The following is a 21,717-nucleotide window of genomic DNA, read 5'->3' on the forward strand; positions in this document are numbered from 1 at the left end:
TAGATAGCTGTCTACAGAGGTGAACCCTTGATGATAGACACAAAGACAATCCAAATGTAAAAACTCTGCAACAATATCATAATTATGAAACACAACATTAATGCAGCAACAAATGGCCTTCCTTAAATTAGGTTGGGCTTGTATTTGGAGCTATTCCTGTTGGAGCAAGCAGCATAGAGTGTTTTCTAATCCTCACATGGCCTCCAGACATCCCATCTCGAATCTCCTCCAACCCTACAAACCTCCGAGATCTCGGCGTTGCAAAAATTCTGGCCTCTCGCACATCGCTGATTTTCTGCCTTCCATCACTCCCTGCGATCTCCCACTTAAGACGGAGATGAGGAGGAATTTATTCTCTGAGAAGGCTGTTAGTGTTTGGAACTCTCTTTCCCTGAGAACAGTGGAGACTGGGTCATTGAATATAGTCAAGACTGAGTTAGACAGATCTTTAATTAACAAGGGAGCCAAGGTCATGGGGGGCAGACAGGAAAAAGGAGTTAAGGGCAGATTTTTAATTGACAAGGGAGTTAAAGGCAGGAAAGTGGAGTTAGGACCACAATCCAATCACTTGGTAGTACAGAAACTTCAATATTGCTGAAAAGCGAGACATGCTGTCAAAGCTTTTTGTCTTACACTCATCAGGACAAACGTAAGAATGCCAAATTTCAAACAATCACAACAAAAAATCAGATCGCTGACTAGCAGGCAAAATAGGCCGAATGGTCTACTCCTGCTCCTACTTCTTACAATCTTATTGCACATGGAAAAACCTTCTGAGCCACATTCATCATGATGTGATCAGAAGTAAATGGATCTGAACTAAAGGAGGAGATATTAGAGAGGTTAACCAAAGGAAGGGCCTTAAAAGGAGGAGGGAGAGGTTGAAAAGGTTTGGTAAAGTATTCTAACTGAACGAACAGCCACCACCGGCAAGCAAAGGGGAAATGTCGTGAAGGTCAGAGTCATGCAGAATACTCGGGTGGAGTGGCAAGGCCAGAGGAGGTTAGAAGAAGGGAGGAGGCGGCGATAAAGGGATTTAATCAGGAGACATTGGGAAACCAGAAGCCAACATATGCCAGGAGGAAACAATGGCATGGATAAGTGTGTCATAACAGCATTTGCGCTGAGGTAGGAAGGGGCAATAGCTTTGATCTTTCTGATGGAGAAGATATGGAGGATATGCTCCTTTGATAGTACCTTCCAAACCTGCAACTTCTACCAACTATAAGGACAAGGGCAGCAGATGCATGAGAACACCACCACTTTCAGGTTCCCCTCACCATCCTGACTTGGAACCGTCACCGTTCCTTCACTGTCACTGGGTCAAAATCCTGGAACTCCCTTCCTAACAACACTGTGGGTGTACCTACACCACGTAGACTGCAGCGATTCAAGAGGGCTGTTCACCACCACATTCTCAAGGGCAATTAGGGATGGGCAATAAAAATGCTAGCCTAGCCAGTGATGCCCATGTCTTGTGAAAGAATAAAATAAAATAAAATATGAAGGCTACGCGTTGATCTTGAGATTGAATATGACATTCAGTGAGGTGGAGGGGGAAGATCGGGGTGGGGGGATTAAGTTTGCTGCTGCCAACGTACATTTGGAAGGTAACCCCACATCTGCAGGAGATGTTGCCAAGGACCTAGATGTAGATGAGGAAATGCCAAGGATAAATCCTTGGGGCATGCCAGAGATAAGGTATGAAGTCATTATTAGCGACATTGCAACTGCAATCAGATAGTTAAGTGTAGGGACATTGAGACAAATTGTACTAGCCCTGGACTATGGGCAAGAGAAGTCAGCAAGGATTCCTACTCCTGATTGTTATTATTAACTCACCTCCTGACTCCCCAAAGCCTGTCCACCATGTGCAAGACACTAAAGTCAGGTGTGTAATGGAATACTCTCCATTTGCCTAAATGAGTGCAACTCCAACAACACTCAAGAAGCTCAACACCATCCAAGACAAGGCAGCCCACTTGATTGGCACCCCATTCATCACTTTCAAATTTATCCCACCACCACCACAGTAGCAGCAGTGTGTACAATCTACACAATGCACTGCAGCAACTCCAAGGCTCCTTCGACAGCACCTTCCAAACGCGCAACCTCTACCGTCTGGAAGGACAAGGGCAGTAGATAGATGGGAACACCAACTGCAAGTTCCCCTCCAAGTCACTCACCGCCCTGACTTGGAAATATATCACCATTCCTTCACTGTCGCTGGGTCAAAATCCTGGAACTCCCTCCCTAACAGCACTGTGGGAGTGCTTACACCACAGGGACTGCAGCGGCTCAAGAAGGCAGCTTACCACCACCTTCTCAAGGGCAATAAACGCTGGCCCAGCCAGTGATGCTCACATTCTGTGAAAAAATACATTTAAAAACATTCTGTAACTAACCTGTTGAATTCTGGAAGTGTTAGCAGGTTTTGGGAAGGCAGTGAAATGATCAACCTGGTCCCCACTTTGGCCATTAGCGATTCGGGACTGGAGAGAGACAGTGGGAGTTTATTTCCACAGGAGTCATCACTCCGGGTGATGAGTGGTGAAAAAAAAAATTAATAATTATTCAATTTACAAAACTAAGACCAAAATAATTAACATGGAACCTAAATTTCCACAGATTTAGGATCCAACGAATCCCAACGTAGTGACTTATTAATGTTGTATTTCACAGTGTAAAAACCAGTGTAGCTATTCAGTGAGACTCTGCATCTGAACAGTTACTAACCTTCTGTATCGTGAAAAGAAGGTATCTGAATCTCCAATTGCACTGGGTCTAACATCATAAGGTACAAACCTACTTTGTAATTTAATGCCAATCAGTATGGACAAGTTGTCCCATAATGGTTTCCACCAGCCAAACCTATTCCAAGTTCCAGGGTTTGGGCAATTGTGCACTTTCTGTAGTCAAGTCCATAGTGAATTCAACGCAGTACTAAAGAAAAATATAGAGTTTGGGTGGTAGAGTTTGCTACAGTACTAAAAATATCTTTACAGATCACAGCGCAACAAATTAGATTTACATAACACCTTTCATGTCACAGAATGTCCCAAGGCACTTCACAGCAACGTTTCCAAACAGAATTTGACACCTAGCAACCCCTTAAGAGATGTGTTATGATCTCAGTTGAGGTTACCTCTGGACAAGACTGATTCCAGAGTGGAACCCAGCTTGATAAATCTTAACTTTTATTTGTTTGTTTAGATATGTGGAGAGTGGCCACTGAACAGAGTAACTGGAATCAGCTAATAAACTTTTAACAAAAGCAAAAAACATTTATTCAACAAGAAAAGATGAAGTATATTGTAATACTCCTTCACCCACAACTATATACAGACTTGCACGGATAATGCAAGTTACAAACTCTATCTTATACTTTAATGTCACCGTAAGTACACAGTCTAAGTACACCTGTGGCGACTGTGATCAGGCACCACACTCCGAAGCCAAGTGACAGATGCCACCTCAACCAGATTGCTATGGATCTCCCCATAACTCTCCCCAAATGCTTGTCACACTGTGAGTCAACCAGTCTCACTGAACTTTGTCTTTCACACAAAGGCTTCCAATCTCCACTCTCCAAGAACTCGCTTTGGAATCATCTCCCAAACTGACACTTTCTCTCAGACACCTTCCGCAAGGGCTCACCCTCCGGGGTTTCGAACTCTCCTTCCGCTGTTCCTCCCCCGAGTCACCACGTGCATTCAAGCTGTCTTCTCACCGGCTCAGCTGTCAACAGTATCACTGCTTCATATGCCCACAGCAAAGGGTTACAGACCTTCAGTTGTTTCTTTAGACCTTCTTGCCTCTTACAAGCTGTTCTTGCTTTACATCAGCTTTCTGCATCTTTTGTCTCTTTAAATCTGAAGCTTGGAGCCTTTCTCTCAGCCCCACACTCTCAACTTCACTAACAGGACCTTTTCCAGGCTCCTGTCCTTCCTTTGACTAGAAGGTCTGCTTGGGACTTTCTCTTGTTCCACTCCCCTGGATTTTGGGGTCTTTCTTTTGCTTGGGATTAGTTATCTGTCCCCTTTGTTCCAATCTCTCTCTGGCAGCTACTTTCAACCAACTTTAGTTTGGGACTGGCTATCCATCCCTTCTGGGTGGCTTCTGTTTGGCAGCTGTCTTCAAAACCTGAAGACCAACTGCTTCTAAATCAAAACTGCTGTTTCTAGCTTTTATGTGTGTGTCTGTGGGAGGAACCTACCTCTTTGGACCCCTGTTGCTAGGCAACAGCACTGTTTTTCTATCCTTGTGTTTGCTTAACTTAAGTCGTAACTCTCATTAGAAATGCAAGCACCTTTTTATGGTGAAACTAAAACTCCATTTGACCTTTCTTAACACACAGATATGGAAATAAACTTAAACTTTAAAGCTAAAACTCATTCCTAACACCTACAAATACCAATATAATTTACTTAAACTGTCCCTATTTCCTAACAAGATGCTAAGATAAGAAAGGCAAGTTTTAAAGAGTATCTTAGAGGATAAAAGAGAGGTAAGGGAGGCAGAGAGGTTCAGGAGGGTATTCCAGAGTTTAGGGCAAAGCTGTCAACAGTGGAGTGATGAAAACTGGGGAGGTTTAAAGGGCTTAGAATTGGAGGAGCACCGAGAAAGTACACTCTGACTATTTGCTGTGTTAACAGTGAATCTGGGCAGCTGACTCCCTACCTCTGTCTAACAATGCCCCAATAATCAGTGATCTTCATTCTCTCACTAAGTACATCACAACAATTCTCCCCCTGTTGAAATGCACTTAGTAGCAGAAGTCTGACAGCCACTTACACTGGCTGATAACATGCTTCGGCTTAGTATGATGCTTACTTTACCCGCTGGTTAGACAGTCGCCAAACTTGGAAGCATGACACACAGGAGAGCAACACAGTCACCGAAGTGAAAGGGCATAACAACAGCACTAAACTCAGAACTAAATCCCAGCCACAAAGTCGAGATGAAAACTTGTCTCCATTCCAAGATTTTTTTTTTTAAAAAAACAGTATGTGTGACTGGATTCTAGTAGAATGGAGAATTCTACATCACAGGAAATGAAAGACAAAAGGATATCTGGCTTAAACCCACTTTCAGACTTGGATCTCTCTCCAGGGATAAAGCCAAGGAAAGATAAAAAGCAGACACGTCATGTTTGTGCTCCACGTTTGATAAGATTATAACAAGGAAAATCTGGTCACGGTGGCCTTAGTGAAGAGGATGTGACTACAGGCTGGGGAGTCATAACTAGCAAATCCAAAATATGTGCAGAGGTCAAGGGTGCCCCGTATTAAATCAACAGAAAATGTACTTTCTCGCTCACCTCCTTAGTTTTCAAAGACCTGTACTGCATATTCTCAACAAAACTGGGGCACCAATCAATAAGCTCGCTTTATTCATACAGATACCCGTCTCTGAAAAGCCTTCATCCAAAGGCTGCGTTTGAGTTGGGTAGCAGAGTATAAAAGGCATGATTAACATCGCTTTGCTGAAACACCAGTACCCCAAATTCTCTGCCACATGAAAATCATTATTTTCTTTTCCAAAAACAGACGTGTGGAATTAAGTTATTCAGCTTCAAGTCAGCTCCTATAAAACGAGCAGGAACCTGACTGAAAGTCACAAGGGTTAAGGTCAGATGGATAACATTCGTTTATACTCTGCCTTTCACAACCATAAAACCTCCCGAACTCTTTACAGCCAATCAAGTGCTTTTGAAATGTAATCACTGCTGTAATGCATGAAAGGTAGCAGTCAATTTGCACACAGAAAGTTCACACAAATAGCAACGTGATAATGACCAGATAATCTGTTTTGCGATGTTGATTGAGGGATAAATATTGGTCAGGACACCAGGGATAGCTTCCCCATTCTTCTTTGAAATAGTGCCATGGGATCTTTTACATCTTCCGGCAGCATAGCACTCCCTCAGTACTGCTCTGAAGTGTCAATTTAGATTTTTGTGCTCTAGTCTTGGAGTTGGGGTTGAACCCACAACCTTTTGGCTCAAAGACATGAATGCTACCAATGGAGACACAGCTGACACACGTAGAAAATCTTGGGATTCACAAGTGGAAATGAAAAAAAAGACACAGTTTCTGTAACTGATTCCAGTCTGCAACGCTAGTTTCACACATGGATGACAAATTGACAATTTTATCAAGGTCCCATCTACCCTCTGAGGTGGATGTAAAAGGATCCCACAGCACTATCTGGAATAGAATAGGAGAGCTTGCCCTGGTGTTCTGACCAATGTTTATCCCTTAACCAACTTCACTAAAATATTGATCTAATCATTAATATTATTGCCGTTTGCGAGAGCTTACTATGTGCAAATTGGCTGCTGTGTTTTTCACAATACAGCAGTGGCTACATTTCAAAAGTGTTTTAGCGGTTGTGAGACGCCTGGGGACATCCTGAGGCCCTGAAAGGCGTCATGTAAACGAGGATTCTCTCTTATTACTCAAACTCCTATTATCAGCCCAGCAATCAGCAGCAAAGACTCAGGTGTAACAGGAGATTGACAAGAACAGAGTAAGATGCCCAGAACAGGTCACCCGGAAACACAGGCCCCTTTTGTGAGAGAACAATAAAGTACCTGTACCCGATCAGCTGCGTACACCTCTGGTCAGTGAAGCCTGAAGCCCTTTAATTAGCACTCTGAGCAGCTAGACAGGCATTCCCCATCCAGCTGTAGACTGACACAAGGAAAAGAATGTGGAAAGGCTCAAACTGCCAATCTGGCAAGCACACCCGAGACAGGGAAAGCTTTTATTAGAAAAGCACGCGTCATTGACATTAGCGATGGGGACACAAGCTTTCAACATTCTGATGACAAGAAGGCGCTTGAAAGATTTTCCACAGGATTTCAGCATGCCCGCGTGATGTATTTATCCTTTTCTCCACAGCTCCAAGTGAATGCTGGTTCCTCGTACAGCGATGCACATGTTCGGTCAAAACCGGACTATGGAATTTTGCGCAGGTTGTGGCTGCCAATTTTGCCCAGCCCAGGCACTCTTGTTTGTTAAAATGAACAGTTAACATATTCCAAATAGATGGCTTAGTGCAGGAGGAAGGCACTTGCGAAGACTCAAAAAGAAAAATCATGCCATAAACATTTATTTTTAAAATGAATATTATACCAACAGTCAGCGAACAACCAAGCAGCCCTGGATCAAGTGAGATAACACAGCACCTTTGAGATTCAGGTTGGGGTCTCACTGGCTCATTATCACTTCTCTTCATATGCTTATTGAACTTTCCCTACATAACAACAGTGACTACATTTCCAAAAGTACTTCGTTGGCTGTAAAGCGCTTTGGGGTGACCCAAGGTCATGAAAAGCGTTATAGAAATGCAGGTTCTTTATTTTAAGCCTTTGGGTAGCTTAGCAATCAATTGTGATGTGAATAAGTGCAGATTACGATAGCAAAAATAATGGAGGATCTTTCTTGTGGGAACGAGTGTTGGACAATTTGAAGAAAGTGTAAAAAGAAAAATGTAATTCAAAGTTTAGTTTTATATTCTCCACCTCCCCTCCCAATCCTTGGGGGAGCTGAGCCCAGAAACAGACTCTTTTATATTAGTGTTGTGGTGTGTTTGCACAGTCAGTTCCTGTTTTATCCGCCAGCACTGCCCAGTGGCAGTCTAGTAGACGCGACAAGTTAGGTGAGGCTCTTGTTCCAGAAGAGATGCGCAAACATACCACTGGTGCCAACAAAGGAGAGATCAGCTTTAACAGGACCTGCGTACACCACATGTCTCTCCCTAAACTGGCACATCGCTTTGCTTTGTTACCTTGCCAAGGCAAGGCAAACCTGTACCAACTAAACCGATGAATAGGTACTGCACAAACAGGTACACAGACGTACCCAATATGATCAGGAAGCCATGGGGTAACTTTGCCCATTTGCTGTAAACACAGCCTGAAAACGAACTAGGCTCATCAACTCTCCAAGACTGTCCTGTCCTGGAGTCTCCAGGAACTAAGGATAAACCTCCTCAGCACTGCTGCAACTAACTCGACAGATAAACCAATAGTCTATTTGTTTCTCTCTCCCTGCCCCCATTTACCTTGAACAATTTTTGGTTTATTGCTTACGATAGTATTGTGGATGCTGTGGGGTGGGGGCAGGCAAGAAATGGTCAGTGATGATGGCAATTGGAGGCAGGTGCTCATGTGATGAATTATCCACTGGTACGCCGACCAGAGTCCACAACTCCAACACAAACATGTGTGGGGTGAGCTCTGCTTACCGCTCTCCAACTGAACTGTCCCATTTAACTCTTAAAAACATGAGGGGGAAGAGGAGCAGGAGCAGACCACAGAGCTACTCGAACCTGTTCCACCATTCAGTAACATCACGGCTGCTCCAATCTTGACCTCAACTCCACTTTCCTGCCCATTTCCCATAATTCCCTCAGCTCCCCTACCGTTCAAAAAGGACTTGCGGTTCTTTGCTTGAAAAGACCCAAAAAGTGGTAGTTTGCACTACCAAGGTCAACGTTAAGATCTCTCCTTTGGAGAGCAGCTTGGCTTATGGCAATATCAACAGCTACACATCATACCGAGATGCCAAAGAAACGCCATCATGGCATTCTGTGGAAAAGACAGGACAAGACTACGCTCGAGTTCAGTGTGCTGCAATCTACCCAGCAGAGAGCCGCCAATCCTATAAATCCTAGGAACATTTCATCACGTGGATCATGTTGCTGCTACAGAGATGCTTATGGCTGCAGTTTTGATTAGCACACGGCATCAATAAGGTGCTTGTTGGGGGGGGGGGGGTGGTGTTTGGATGTAAAGAAACCATACTTACCCTGGAGATGGTCAGCGGCATGTTGAAGTCCTTGCCGCCTTGAAGTCTGAACCCCCATGGAGCTGGACCTTGCAAAGTGACAGTGTAGTTGCTCATGATCTGACTTTCTTGCACACTGGGTCTAAATCAGCCAACTACAGAAGAGGAAAAATAAAATCGCACAAAAATTATTACAAATGCAAGTGAATGAATTAAATCATAACTGTCCAAGTTTGCATTATATTGCTTACAATCCTATCATGGCTTAGTTCTAACAAAAATATACAGACTTCTAAGAAATGAACAATCGCCTTTTTTTTTAAGGATATAATGGCACTTAGGCGTATTACAAAGTATTTTATAGCGCAGAAACAGCCACTCACAGGTCTATTCAAGTCTGGATGAACCTGACATGAACCTCCTCACACTCGCATCGCCTGCCCCAACTCATCACGTTCCAGCAACATATCCTTCTATTGCTTTTGTGCTTAGTGGCTTTCCCCCAAATACATCCATGATTTGAATCAACCGCTCCTGTGGGGAGCGAGTTCCACATTCTCGCCACTCTCTTGATAAAGAAGTTTCTCCTCAATTCCCCATAGGATTTATTAGTGGCTCTGTTACGTTCCCAGATTTTGACCTCACCCTCCACATCTACTCTACCAAACCCTTTCATAATCTCAATAGGTAACCTCCTCAGGTCACCCCCCCTCAGTCTTCTCTTTGCCAGAGTAAAGAGTTCCAACATGTTCGATCTTTTGCGATAAGTATAGCAATTTATATTAATTTATAAAATTAATATAATGGGCTCAATTCTCCACTATAAAGTCCAAACACCACTTACATGAACTATGTATCACTCATTGGAACTGCAATCGTTACAAAAGACACGATACACAAAGTTAATAAATCAAATACACACAGGAGGGGTATCCTCAATCTGAACCATGATAGTAATCTGTCCAGTACATTGAAATACATGAGCTGTCAACACTTACTGCAGACATTTGGCTGTTCAGAATGCTATGTGAGCACTCGCGCTCATTCCATGTACTGTCAAACACAATTGCAAGCCTTACTGTGACTCTGCTGTTCAAAAATATTACATAAAATACCGATAGATAGAAATTGCTGTCACGTGCAGGGAAACATCACCCAACTGACAAATATCATCTGACAAAAATTACTGCTCTAATTTTATCCCTAACCACTTCTTTTGAGTCAAACAAACCCTGTAAAAAAAAAAAAGTGTCTGACATCAATTCTTTGCATAATGCAAATTTTTTTACCTTTCTGAAACCAACAGCTTTTTGGTCTTGGGAGCAGAGAACACTGTGCACTCCTCTGCTATCTGGCCGCAAAGAATAAAACAGCACAAAGTTTGGCAGCCAGCACCTGCTATATATAAAGGAAGCTGGTGTAAGATTACACCAAAGTATTTCAGGGCTTTACCATGACGCAAGGTAACCAATTTAAAAGGTTCAGTTTTATTTGTGGACTTAACGCTACTGAACAGTGGGTACATCTGAAACATTACTTAGAGAATGCGTGTTCTGGTGGCTCGGACATGGACTTTAGGCACGAGTCAGGAGAAAGCTAAAAAAGGGTTGATTTTGCATCCTTATCTGCACGGTGGGCACTTGCAATTCCTCTTTACCAACCACCCCCCAACTGGTTACAATGGGATAAATGCATGATTAGAATCCACCTTTCTGCTACAGCTGCAGCCAACAGGGGATATCAATGAGATTACTATGCGCCGGCTGGTACTCATACACTGCTTCAAAAAGACTAAACATGAGTGAACCACCGTTGTCAAGTTCTGAGACAAAGTTACTTGGTCCAGCTTATTCGTTTTTTTTAAAAACAGTGACGTGGGTGAATCTGACATCAGTTTGAACTGCCAAACGTTTCTATATCTATATTGACTTGGTTCAGTTGGGAGCACTCTCACCGCTGAATCAGAAGTTACAAGCCCTGCTCCAGGATGATGTTCCAACAGTGCAGCACATCGAGGGAGTGCTGCATGGTCGAAGATATTGTTTTTCAGATGTGCCATTAAACAGAGACCTTGACTGCATTTTCAGATGGCCAAAAAAGACCTGAGCTCCATTCAAAGCTAGTCAGAACAGGGGAGATTCCCCCTTTCATCCCACCCCATCCCATTCCATTCCATCCCACCCTACCCCAACCCCACCCCACCCCGACCCAGTATCCTGGCCGACATCACTAAAACAGATTATCTGGTCATTAACCGCACTGATTTGTGTAACCTTGGTGTGCCCAAAGTGGTCATTGTGTTACCACAGCAACCCGCACATCAAAAGTTATTCCTTGGCATTTTTTATATCCAGGGATCATTAAAAAAAAATTTTAATACCTGGAAATTTTTTTTTTCTTTCTTTGGTTTGTATCAATGTCAGACTTTGGCTCTTAGTCCACAGCAATAATTAGACATTCAAATCAAACTCTACCTCCTACATGGGTACAGCTCACCCACTGTCCAGGCCCAACCTCACACCCTCTCCAAATATAATCATTGTACAAGGGCCATCTGATGCAGCCTGGGAGAGAAAATTATCATATCAATGGAGTTTTAAAAAACATTCCTGATAGTTTCCCTGATGACTCAGGGTGAATTGCATCACATCATGCAGTACTGAACGTTATCGATCCAAAGTCCCATCCCAATCTAAGAGGTGAAATGACAGATTTTCATTTATGTGGCACCTTTTTGTGACCTCAGAACCTCCCAAAGCTTTAGTGATTTACAGCCAAACGAGTATTTCTGAAGTGTAGTCACTGTTGTAAAGTAGAAACCACCGCAGCCAATTGGTGCACAGCAAGCTCCCACAACCAGCTATGTGATGATGGGCAGATAATCCGTTTTAGTGATGTCAGTTGAAGGACAAATATTAGTCAGGACACCAGGGATAACTCCCCTCCTCTTCAAAATAGTGCCACGGGATCTTACACGTGTACCTGAGGGGACAGACGGAGTCTCGGTTTACGGTGTCACGTGGAAGATGCTGAGAAAGCACCCTGGTTGGTTTCACTGCTTTCCAAATTAGGGAGGGGGGGGGTTGCAGGAAATTGGGAGGAAATAAAACAGTCAAGGTCCCCCCACCTGATCCCTGTTTTGTTGACTTTCAAAGAAAGGTGTAGAAACAAGAGAACAAACACCTGGCTGAGCTGTGCTGCCCCCTCTCACCCTGTCTTGTCGTTGTGCCCCCTGCCCAATTCATCTCAAATCAAACAGGAATAAACATTCAGGCACCACCTTTAAAAAGGAAGAAAATGAAGGGGGTTGTTGGGGGGGGTGGGGGCAAATGGACAAAAAGGGAACTTTAAATAAGCCACAGCAGGTGTGCGATCAGGAAATAGGGAGAGGTGGATGGTGGGAGAAAGCAACAGTAAGTGATGATAGGACCCACTTTTCCATATTCGTTTACCTGTGATTCTGGCCATTGTAATCGTGGAAGTGCAGGAGGCGGCCATTCAGCCCATTGAGTCTGTACTGGCTCTCTGAAAGAGCGTTCCACCTAGTCCCACTCCCCTACCTTATCCCTGTAACCTTGCACATTCTCTCTTTTCAGATAGCAATCCAATTCCCTTTGAATACCTCGATCGAACCTGCCTCCACCACCCTTTCTGGAAATTTGTTCCAGTCTCCAACCACCCTCTGGGTGAAAGAGTTCTTCCTCACATCACATTTACTCCCTTTGCCAATTATTTTGAATCTGTGCCCTCTAGTTTTTGACGTTCTCCTGAGTGGGAACAGTTTCTCACTATTTACCCTGTCCATACCCCTCAGGATCTTGAATGCCTCTATCAAGTCTCCTCTCAGATGTCTTTACTCCAAAGAAAACAGTCCCGGCCTCTCCAATTTATCATCATAGCTACAGTTCTTCACCCCAAGTATTATTCTTGTGAATCTCCTCTGTACTCTTTCCAATGCCTTCACTGGAGAAGGTACTTGCAGAACACAACTAATTCCAATAAATGTCAACAGCCTTGTTAGAAATGACAAATTTTCTTTAAGCCACTGAATGTAGCCTTTTGGTGCAAAACCCTTTCTATTTTGAAAACAGGTTGCTTACTCTCCGAAAGCAAAATAAGTTGAAACACACCAGGCAGGTTCACGTAAAACACAACCGAAGAGATTTGTTGCACTACAGTCTGTTGTACAACTCAATGGTGTGAGCTGCTTTGCTCTCGAATGCATTCTTCCAAACACTACCATTTTAAAAAAAATACACAATCACTTAAGCAGCACACTGACGATCAATTTTAACACTGCACCACAGCAAAATTGCATCTTGCTTGGAGCGCATTCTACAGAGTGTTCTACTGTGCCCCGAGTTCACGGTGCCAACCGTTTAAAAAGCCAGGTTCCTGGAGCAGGCACCTGGAGCAGGCACCCAGGCCGCAATGGTGCAGAGAGGCTACAGCAATTCTGAATGATTCTAGGTGAATAAAAGACCCTAAAGAGGGAGGACGTAAGAGCTGCAGGAACCACACAAGGCACCATGTTACGATTGATATAAACGGGACTGAGGAAATATCATTCAGATACTGTCAGCTGCATTTAATACAAGACTCCTAAGGTTTATATGTATCAACTTGCTTCGGAGAACATCAGCTGATTGGATGAAACTCAAGTACACAATACCTTAACCTACAGCCTGCCAGGGGCTGAGGTATTGAATTTAGATCTGGCGGTATGCTGTGCGGAGGCTTCTAATGATTTTTCAGCAAGGGCGCTTGCAAGACCAGCAGTTTAGTTTCTTCTGTTTTGGGAAGGTCCTGTCCGCTGCCACCCGTGAATAGGCTCCGGCCACCTGGTGCCGTACTGTTCAGTCTAAAAAAAATGCTTTCTTCAGTCCCAGGTCAATTGACAGTCCAGACAGTTATATATAAAAAAAAAGGTGCTCTTCAAACACGTGTGTTTTTTTCTCTGCTGCAGGTCAGAATTGCATTTTGTTGTTCAAGTAGCTCCACATTTAGTTCCTTTCATCTTACACAGCTAACAATTTTATTCCTCTTGCAGATGTACAGTCCTGAAGCTACCAGCATGGTATTTATTAAGTTCAGTACCTACATGAAGATGATTTTAAATTACAGCCAGACTCAAAGAGGGTGGCAAAACACCGGCAAAAAAAAAAACATAATTGGTCCCTTTTGAACCCACTTGGACCAGAACTCATGGGAATTAAGAGAAAAAAAAGACTCGCATTTATATAGTGCCCATCCCAAAGCACTTTACAGCCAATGAAGTACTTCCTGAACAACTTATACTTGCCTTTAACATAATAAAACATCTCAAGGTGCTTCACAAGAGCATTATAAAGCAAAACATGACATCGAGTTACACATGGAGATAACAGACAGCCAAAAGCTTGGTCAAAGAGGTGGGTTTTAAGGAGCGTCGCAAAGGAGGAAAGTGAAGTAGAGAGACAGGGAAATTTAGGGAGGGAATTCCAGAACTTAGGGCCTTGGTGACTGACACTTGACACAGCCACCAATGGTGGAATTATTAAAATCAAAGATACTCAACACGCCAGGATCTGGGAAGTGCAGATATCTTGGGAAAGTTGTGGGGCTGGAGGAGATTACAGAGATAGGGAAGGGCGAGGCCATGGAGAGACTTGAAAACAAGGATGAGACCAGAAGCCAGTGAAGGTCAGCGAGGACAGGGGAACAGGACTTGGTGCAAGTTAAGATACAGACAGCAGAGTTTTGGATGACCTTAAATTTACAGACACCAAGGTTGTGAACAAACTGGTTTAGTCTCAGACTGACTGATGTCACCGTTATAATTTAGGAAACGTTGACAGCCAGTCTGCATAGAACAAACAGCAATATAACGCCAACCAGAACACCCGACTTTTAACGATGTTGGTTGGGGGTTAAATATCGACTAGGCCTCCAGGGTGGACTCCCCTGTTCTCTGACATTGTGCCCTGGGGTTCTTTTACGTCCAGCAGGTGGGGTCTCAACTTAGCATCTCATTGGGAAAGATGGCATCTCCAACAGTACAGCACTCCCACTGTAGTGCACCGGGAGTGTCAGTGAAGATTTCTGCAACCCTGTCTCTGGAATGAGACTTGAACCCACAACCTTCTGATCCAGAGGCAAGAGTGCTACCCAGTGAGCCATGGCTGACACATCAGCCTTCACACAAGTCCTTGCAAGTAACTAATGGTGGGATACCTAAGGTTTACTTTTAAAATTGGTAAAGATTCAAGACAAAAAAAACCCCATTAAGAACACCATTTAATAGTCATGGTTTAGACTTAAAACACTGAGTTAAACCAGAAAGAGAATTATGTGGGTGGGATAAGGGATGGTTAAAAATAATTATGGTAAGTTGTCATTTTTTTTTGAGAGAAACTGTTGCCACCTGGTCAGTTTCTAGAGGGGACAGATTTAAAAATAATTGCCAAAATAAGTGGTTAGAATGGGATACCTGGGGAGGCAGTGGCATTGTGGTATTGTCATTGGGCTATTATTCCAGAGACCCAGCATAATGCTCTGCAGACCAGGGTTCGAATCCCATCACAGTAGGTGGTAAAATTTGAATTCAATAAAAATCTGGACTTAAAAACCTGATGATGACGACCATGAAACCATTGTCGATTGTTGTAAAATCCCATCTGGTTCACTAATGCCCTCTAGGAAAGGAAATCTGCTGTCCTTACCTGGTCTGGCCTACATGTGACTCTAGGCCCACAGCAATGTGGTTGTCTCCTAACTGCCCTCTGGACAAGGGAAATTAAGGATGCGCAATAAATGTGGGCCTAGCCAGCTGTCCACATCCCATGAACAACTTAAAAAACCATGGAGTACTTGAGGAGTAAAACTAAATAAGCAAGAGGGAAAAAGGAACAGAAGGTTCTGCTGATAGGATTAGATGAAGCAGAGTGGGAGAAGGCTCATGTGGAGCATGGGCCAAATGGCCCATTTCTTACTGTAGATTTGATTTAACCAGAAGAGAGATAAAGTGGCTCTTTCAAAAAATAAACCCAGAGTTACAATCTGGAGGCTAATGCACTAGCTGAAAGGGTGATGGAAGTAAATTCAGTGCTAACTTTAAAAGGGAACTGGGCAGATGGTTAAAAGTGAAAGATTTGCAGGGCTATGGGGAAAGAGCAAGGAAGTGGGTCTAACTTGACAACTCCTTCAAAGAAGCAGCACAATACAACAGGCCCATTAGCCTCCTTCTGTGCTAGGAGTCGAAAACATCGATGTGAATTTTAAATAGCAATTCACTCCATTTTCCCTTTTTTATTTCATACACAGACCATGCACCTGACCCTCCTCTCAATTTCCCTACAATGGGCCACTACAGTCTGATCACTCAGTCAACTAATCACTAGAAAAAAAAAACCATGCAAGATCCTGAAGGAGTTTGGCAGGACAGGCACAGAGGTCGCTCCCCCACCGGCTGGGAAATCTAGAACACCGGAGCGCAGTCTCAGGATAGGGGCTGATCATTTAGGACTGAGATGAGGGGAAATTTCTTCACTTGGAGGAATTCTCCACCCCAGAAGGTTGTGGGTGCTCCATCGTTGGACATACTTAAGGATGAAAGAGTCAGATTTTTGGTCTCAGGGAATCGAGAGAATATTGGGGAGCAGGCTGGAAAATGGAGGTGCGACCATGATGGTACCAAATGACGCAGCAGGCTGGATGGGCCGTGTGGTCTACACCAGCACCATTTTCTTATGTCCTTACATCAGGTAGTGCCATACAAACAGTGGAGTTTTGGGAATAGTTAAAAAAAAATCTCGTAAGAAAACCAATTCGATGAAACAAAGAAGAAAATCAGCAAACCTAAACAGAAATTCCATTACAAAATATATCAAGCAGCTTCAGAGAGATTTTGTTACAAACTAATCTGAAAAAAAGTCTAAATAAACTGATAAATCACGCATCTGGCTAATGAAAAGCATTAATTTAAAACACGTATCAGAATTTTGGCACGGGTACTACAGGCTGAATGACTCCTTCTGCGTTGTATCATTCTACAATTCCAAATTTTTGTTTAAAAAAAGCTCTATTAAGATATCTGAAATTCACTCCAAACTCCAAACTCCACAGGCTCCTCCTGCCCCAACATGCCAGTTCCAAAGTTCACATTCTTCTTTTACAATGGCCTCACCCCACCCAATCCTTAAGTGTTCACTCCCCCCAGTCTTAAATCCATCTACTTGCCCTCCCATTCTCTCAGCATTAAACGACTTCCCTGCTGCTCCGACAGCTTCACTAACAGTGCCCTGTGAAGGATGCTTCTGCCCCCTGGAACTGCCTATCCAATTCCCTCCACATGGGCCTCAACCACCTGACCACCCCCTCCCTCTCTCCCTACCTCCCCTACCTTACCCCCCACCTAGCAATCTCACTTTCAAAATCACACGTTGCTCTTTCACTGTACTCTCAGTTCCCCATCTAAGCCGTTTCTTCCTCCCTACTCGGCACAGCCAGATAATCCTAGGAGGGAGAAAGGAACAGAAGGTTATGCTGATCAGGTGAGATGAAGGAGGAGGAAGCTCGTGTGCAGCACAAACAACAGCAAAGTCCAAATGGCCTGTTTCTGTGTTGCAAATTGCCAAAGCCAAGCTAGAGGCCATCAATATAAGGCAGTCAATGAGAAACCAAATAGGGAATTCAGGACCAATTTCTTTTACTCAGTGAGTGTTTAGAATGCAGAACTAACTACCACAGGGAGTGGCTGAAGCCAACAGTATAGATGCATTTAAAGGGAAGCTAGTTAATTATGAGGGGAAAAGGAATAGAGGGTTGTAGGATGGGAAGAGGCTTGTGTGGAGCAGAAACAATAACATGGTCCAGGTTGGGCTAAATGACCTCAATCTATGCTGAACATTTTACATAATTCTATGTAATCTTTTTCCTCATCATTGTAGAAAGCACTCAGGTGTACCTCTGAATGAAAGGAGTGTATATAGAGGCAGGGAGATATGATTACCAAAGACAGGTCCCATCACACAGAAGCACCACCTGAAATTAACAGTCCAAACCTCAATACATTAACATAATATTGGATATTTATGTCAACATTCATTTGTTTAACAAACCTGCCTGTCCTCTATATTCATTCACTTGTCTGCTTAAAAAAAAACACCCACATATTTTCTGAAATAAGACAGCATTCCAATTGCCACAGTCTCAAAACAAGGAACCCTGATGAAACGTCATCAACTTGAATCATTCAGTCTGATTCTCTCTCTCTCTCTCCCCACAGATGCGCCTGACCTGCTGAGTGCTTCCTGGTATTGTGTGTTTTTATTTGATTTCCAGCAACTGCAGGATTTCGCTGTTGTTTGAGTATGCTTTGGATTTGCCAGGGAGCTTTGAAGGGTGTGATTCACAGGTCCGTTCAGGTTAAATACTGACTGGCTGTTGTAAATTAGTTCCAAACCCAATGCTCTCAATATTTTCTCTTTAAATGATAACCGCTTAATTCCACCCTTCCTGTTGGCTGAGCGTGCTCCCAGCACTGAGTAACTGGGCTGAGTAACAGTGACATCCACTGCTGCCAGGACAATCGGTGTTGTAGGCTTCTCTGTGACACCAACATCTGACTGACCCAAATGACACCACAAATCAGGCAGGTAAAGCGGGGGGAGCTTTCCACCACCCAACTATGCACAGTGTGATCCAATAACTCTGCCCTCAGTCAATGCTAATTAAGTTCAGTTCAAAAGACAGTTGGGGGATCAACAGCTCATCTATTTAAGTATCTTACACAAGACTAGAAATGGTTTGTCTAACTGAATCATTAGCATATAGGAGCAGGAGTAGGCCATTCCGCCCCTCAAGACTCTTCTATCACCTTTCAATAAGATAATGGCTGATTTGATCTTGGTCTCAACTGCACTTTTCCGTCTGCCCCCCCACCCACCCCCAACCCCAACCCTCGACTTGCCTGTAGTTCAAGAATCTATCTCAATCTTGAACCTATTCAATGTCTCATCCACCACAGCTCCCTGGGGTAGAGAATTCTGGACAATCCTCAGAAGAAATGCCTCTTCATCTTTAATGGTGGATTCTTATTCTCTATTAGTTCTGGTACTCCCTGGCCACAGATGCTGAGTCTGTTCTGCTCTTTGATTAGCAAACCTGCCGTGCAAAGAAGCAGGGCTGCGCGACTCAAATGTAACTTGATTCGTTAATTGCAATGAATTAAAGCACTGATCCACGCCGGGGAGTTGACAGTCTCACGGAGCAACGGTGCAGGTTCCGAGCCGCAGGCTGAAGCGCATCTTTTGCTGCTGGGGGAGGGGGAGGGAGCCGCACTGGTCAAAACAGGTCACCGTTCCGAGCGGAGCAGGCAAGTCGGACCATCAGCGGAGAGTGCAGCACACCCTGGCCATTCCTCCTCCCACACCCCCCTCCCTCCCAGCTTCCTGACCCTCCCTCCCTCCCAGCTTCCTGACCCTCCCTCCCTCCTTCCTGACCCACCCTCCCTCCCAGCTTCCAGACCCTCCCTCCCACCCACCCCTCCCACCCACCCGACCCATCCACCCGACCCACCCGACCCACCCAGCTTCCTGACCCTCCCTCCCTCCTTCCTGACCCCACCTCCCAGCTTCCTGACCCCTCCCAGCTTCCTGACCCTCCCTCCCACCCACCCGACCCACCCAGCTTCCTGACCCTCCCTCCCACCCACCCACCCCCACAGCTTCCTGACCCTCCCTCCCACCCACCCACCCACCCAGCTTCCTGACCCTCCCTCCCACCCACCCACCCACCCAGCTTCCTGACCCTCCCTCCCACCCACCCAGCTTCCTGACCCTCCCTCTCTCCCTCTCTCTCACCCTCCCACCCAGCTTCCTGAACCTCCCTCCCTCTCCCCCAGCTTCCTGACCCTCCCTCCCTCCCTCTCCCCCAAGCTTCCTGACCCTCCCTCCCTCCCTCCCTCTCCCCCAAGCTTCCTGACCCCCTTCCCTCCCTCCCTCTCCCCCAAGCTTCCTGACCCCCTTCCCTCCCTCCCTCTCCCCCAAGCTTCCTGACCCCCTTCCCTCCCTCCCTCTCCCCCAAGCTTCCTGACCCCCTTCCCTCCCTCCCTCTCCCCCAAGCTTCCTGACCCCCTTCCCTCCCTCCTTGCACATTCCTGCAGAAACAGCGAGTCAGCCCTCAGCAACCAAACCTCACACCCGATTGCTGATCGCTGCAGTCAGCAGCGATTGGAGCAACCCCATTGAATGCACTTCCTGGAGAGGCTGGGGACCAATGTCACAGGCACCAACCTCCCTCCGCCCCTCCCCCCCGGGAGGCTAGCCTCACCCACGCCGCACGCTGATTGGACGGCTGGAAAAGGTGCAACAACACTCGCCAGCACCGATTGGCTAACCCTAACTGCCAATCCAGGACACCAGCACAGGCTTCCTACAGCGAACCGATTCGGGTGATTAAAAAAAATTACATTTTTCCCAAAAAAAAATAGCTAAATTCCCGACTCGTAACAAACAAACAACAAAATGCACGTAGCAAAAAAAAAAAGACGCGTATTAAAACACAATTTAAATATTTGCAGTAAGGTACCATTTGCAGAATCTTCGCTGACTGCAAATCCCCCTCCACCCCCCTCGCCCCCCCCCCCCCCTCTCGCCCCCCTCTCATGAGCCTGTTTCAGGTCGCTTTTTTGTTACTTAGCAAAGCGCTGCCCCACCAATTAAATTTTAAGATGTCTGGAACTAAAAGTCACATCTGCGGATCGAGACATAATTTGAAGAGCCTGAGATGAATGAGAAGTGCATCGAGATCTCCAGCTCTGGATAAACGCAGAGTCTCTGACACTGTTTATTCCTCCCCACCCCCTCCCCTCTCCACCTCCACCTCTTCCTCCTCTTATTGCTGCAACTTGCCAGAGTTTGCATGTGTCACAAGCATCCCCCCCCCCCCCCGCCCCCCACCACCCCTTTCCAAGAACTGCAAGCGATCGGCTTTCCCCCACCTCACCCCTTGCACGCTCTCCGGGTCAGGATTCTATTCGAACGTGGTGTTGCCACTCGCTCTCCCGGTCAAGGTTCTATTCGAACGTGGTGTTGCCACTCGCTCTCCCGGTCAAGGTTCTATTCGAACGTGGTGTTGCCACTCGCTCTCCCGGTCAAGGTTCTATTCGAACGTGGTGTTGCCACTCGCTCTCCCGATCAAGGTTCTATTCGAACGTTGTGTTGCCACTCGCTCTCCCGGTCAGGGTTCTATTCGAACGTTGTGTTGCCACTCGCTCTCCCGGTCAGGGTTCTATTCGAACGTTGTGTTGCCACTCGCTCTCCCGGTCAGGGTTCTATTGGAACGTGGTGTTGCCACTCGGCGCTACGGGCCCCGTTCCCTCTGCACAGCTCTTCCCTTATCTCTCCACTTCCGTCCCATTCAACTCTTTTTCACCAGGCGAGGAGGAGGAAAGGAAGGAGGGAGGGGGGTGGGGACACCACTCCCTTCTTCCCCACCCACTTGACGTAACAGCACAGCATTCAAAGAGGCGAGAGAATTTTGCAAGCAATAGCCAGCTCGCCTCGTAGGAAATTTCCTGTGCATGAACTGAAAGCATTATTGGGAGCGAAAAAGAAAGACAAATGCTTTTATCATTTTCGTTGCTGATCTCTTCTGGCCCCATTAAATAAAATGCCCGAATATCTCATTGTCTTTCATTATTAGCTGTTTTGACAAGTCCTTTTTGTCATTATTAACTCTATAATAAACTCTGGGTACATTTCTGCTTAAAGTCCAAGTGCATTGGTTTCACAATAAACATGCAAAGAAAGACTTTCATTTATATAGTGCCTTTCACAATCCCAGAGTGCTTTACTTTTGAGATGTTATACTGTTGGAAACAGAATTTGTGCACAGCAAGCTCCCATCAAAAGAAATATGATAATATCAAGATAACCAACTG

The 21,717-nt window shown here is 45.1% G+C and overlaps 1 protein-coding gene across 10 annotated transcripts in view; it reads right to left on the bottom strand.

The window, feature by feature from the left end:
* The window catches only part of LOC121281498 (PDZ and LIM domain protein 5-like), a 247,665-nt gene extending 226,433 nt beyond the window's left edge, over window positions 1–21,232 (bottom strand). For 7 of the 10 annotated variants that reach the window (XM_041194514.1, XM_041194506.1, XM_041194482.1 and 4 more), the window contains exons 1-2: window positions 10,085–10,191; window positions 8,817–8,950 (exon numbers count right to left, since the gene is read on the bottom strand). In XM_041194514.1, the coding sequence (XP_041050448.1) occupies window positions 8,817–8,912 (96 nt within the window). In that variant the 5' untranslated portion in view covers window positions 8,913–8,950; window positions 10,085–10,191. Of the gene's footprint in view, window positions 1–8,816; window positions 8,951–9,793; window positions 9,878–10,084; window positions 10,192–20,775 lie in introns of those variants that run through there. The other 3 variants (XM_041194460.1, XM_041194452.1, XM_041194467.1) reach the window with 3 other exon arrangements.
* Window positions 21,233–21,717: the final 485 nt, after the last annotated feature.

Source organism: Carcharodon carcharias, chromosome 1, assembly GCF_017639515.1.
Source record: "Carcharodon carcharias isolate sCarCar2 chromosome 1, sCarCar2.pri, whole genome shotgun sequence".
NCBI classification, from domain to species: domain Eukaryota; kingdom Metazoa; phylum Chordata; class Chondrichthyes; order Lamniformes; family Lamnidae; genus Carcharodon; species Carcharodon carcharias.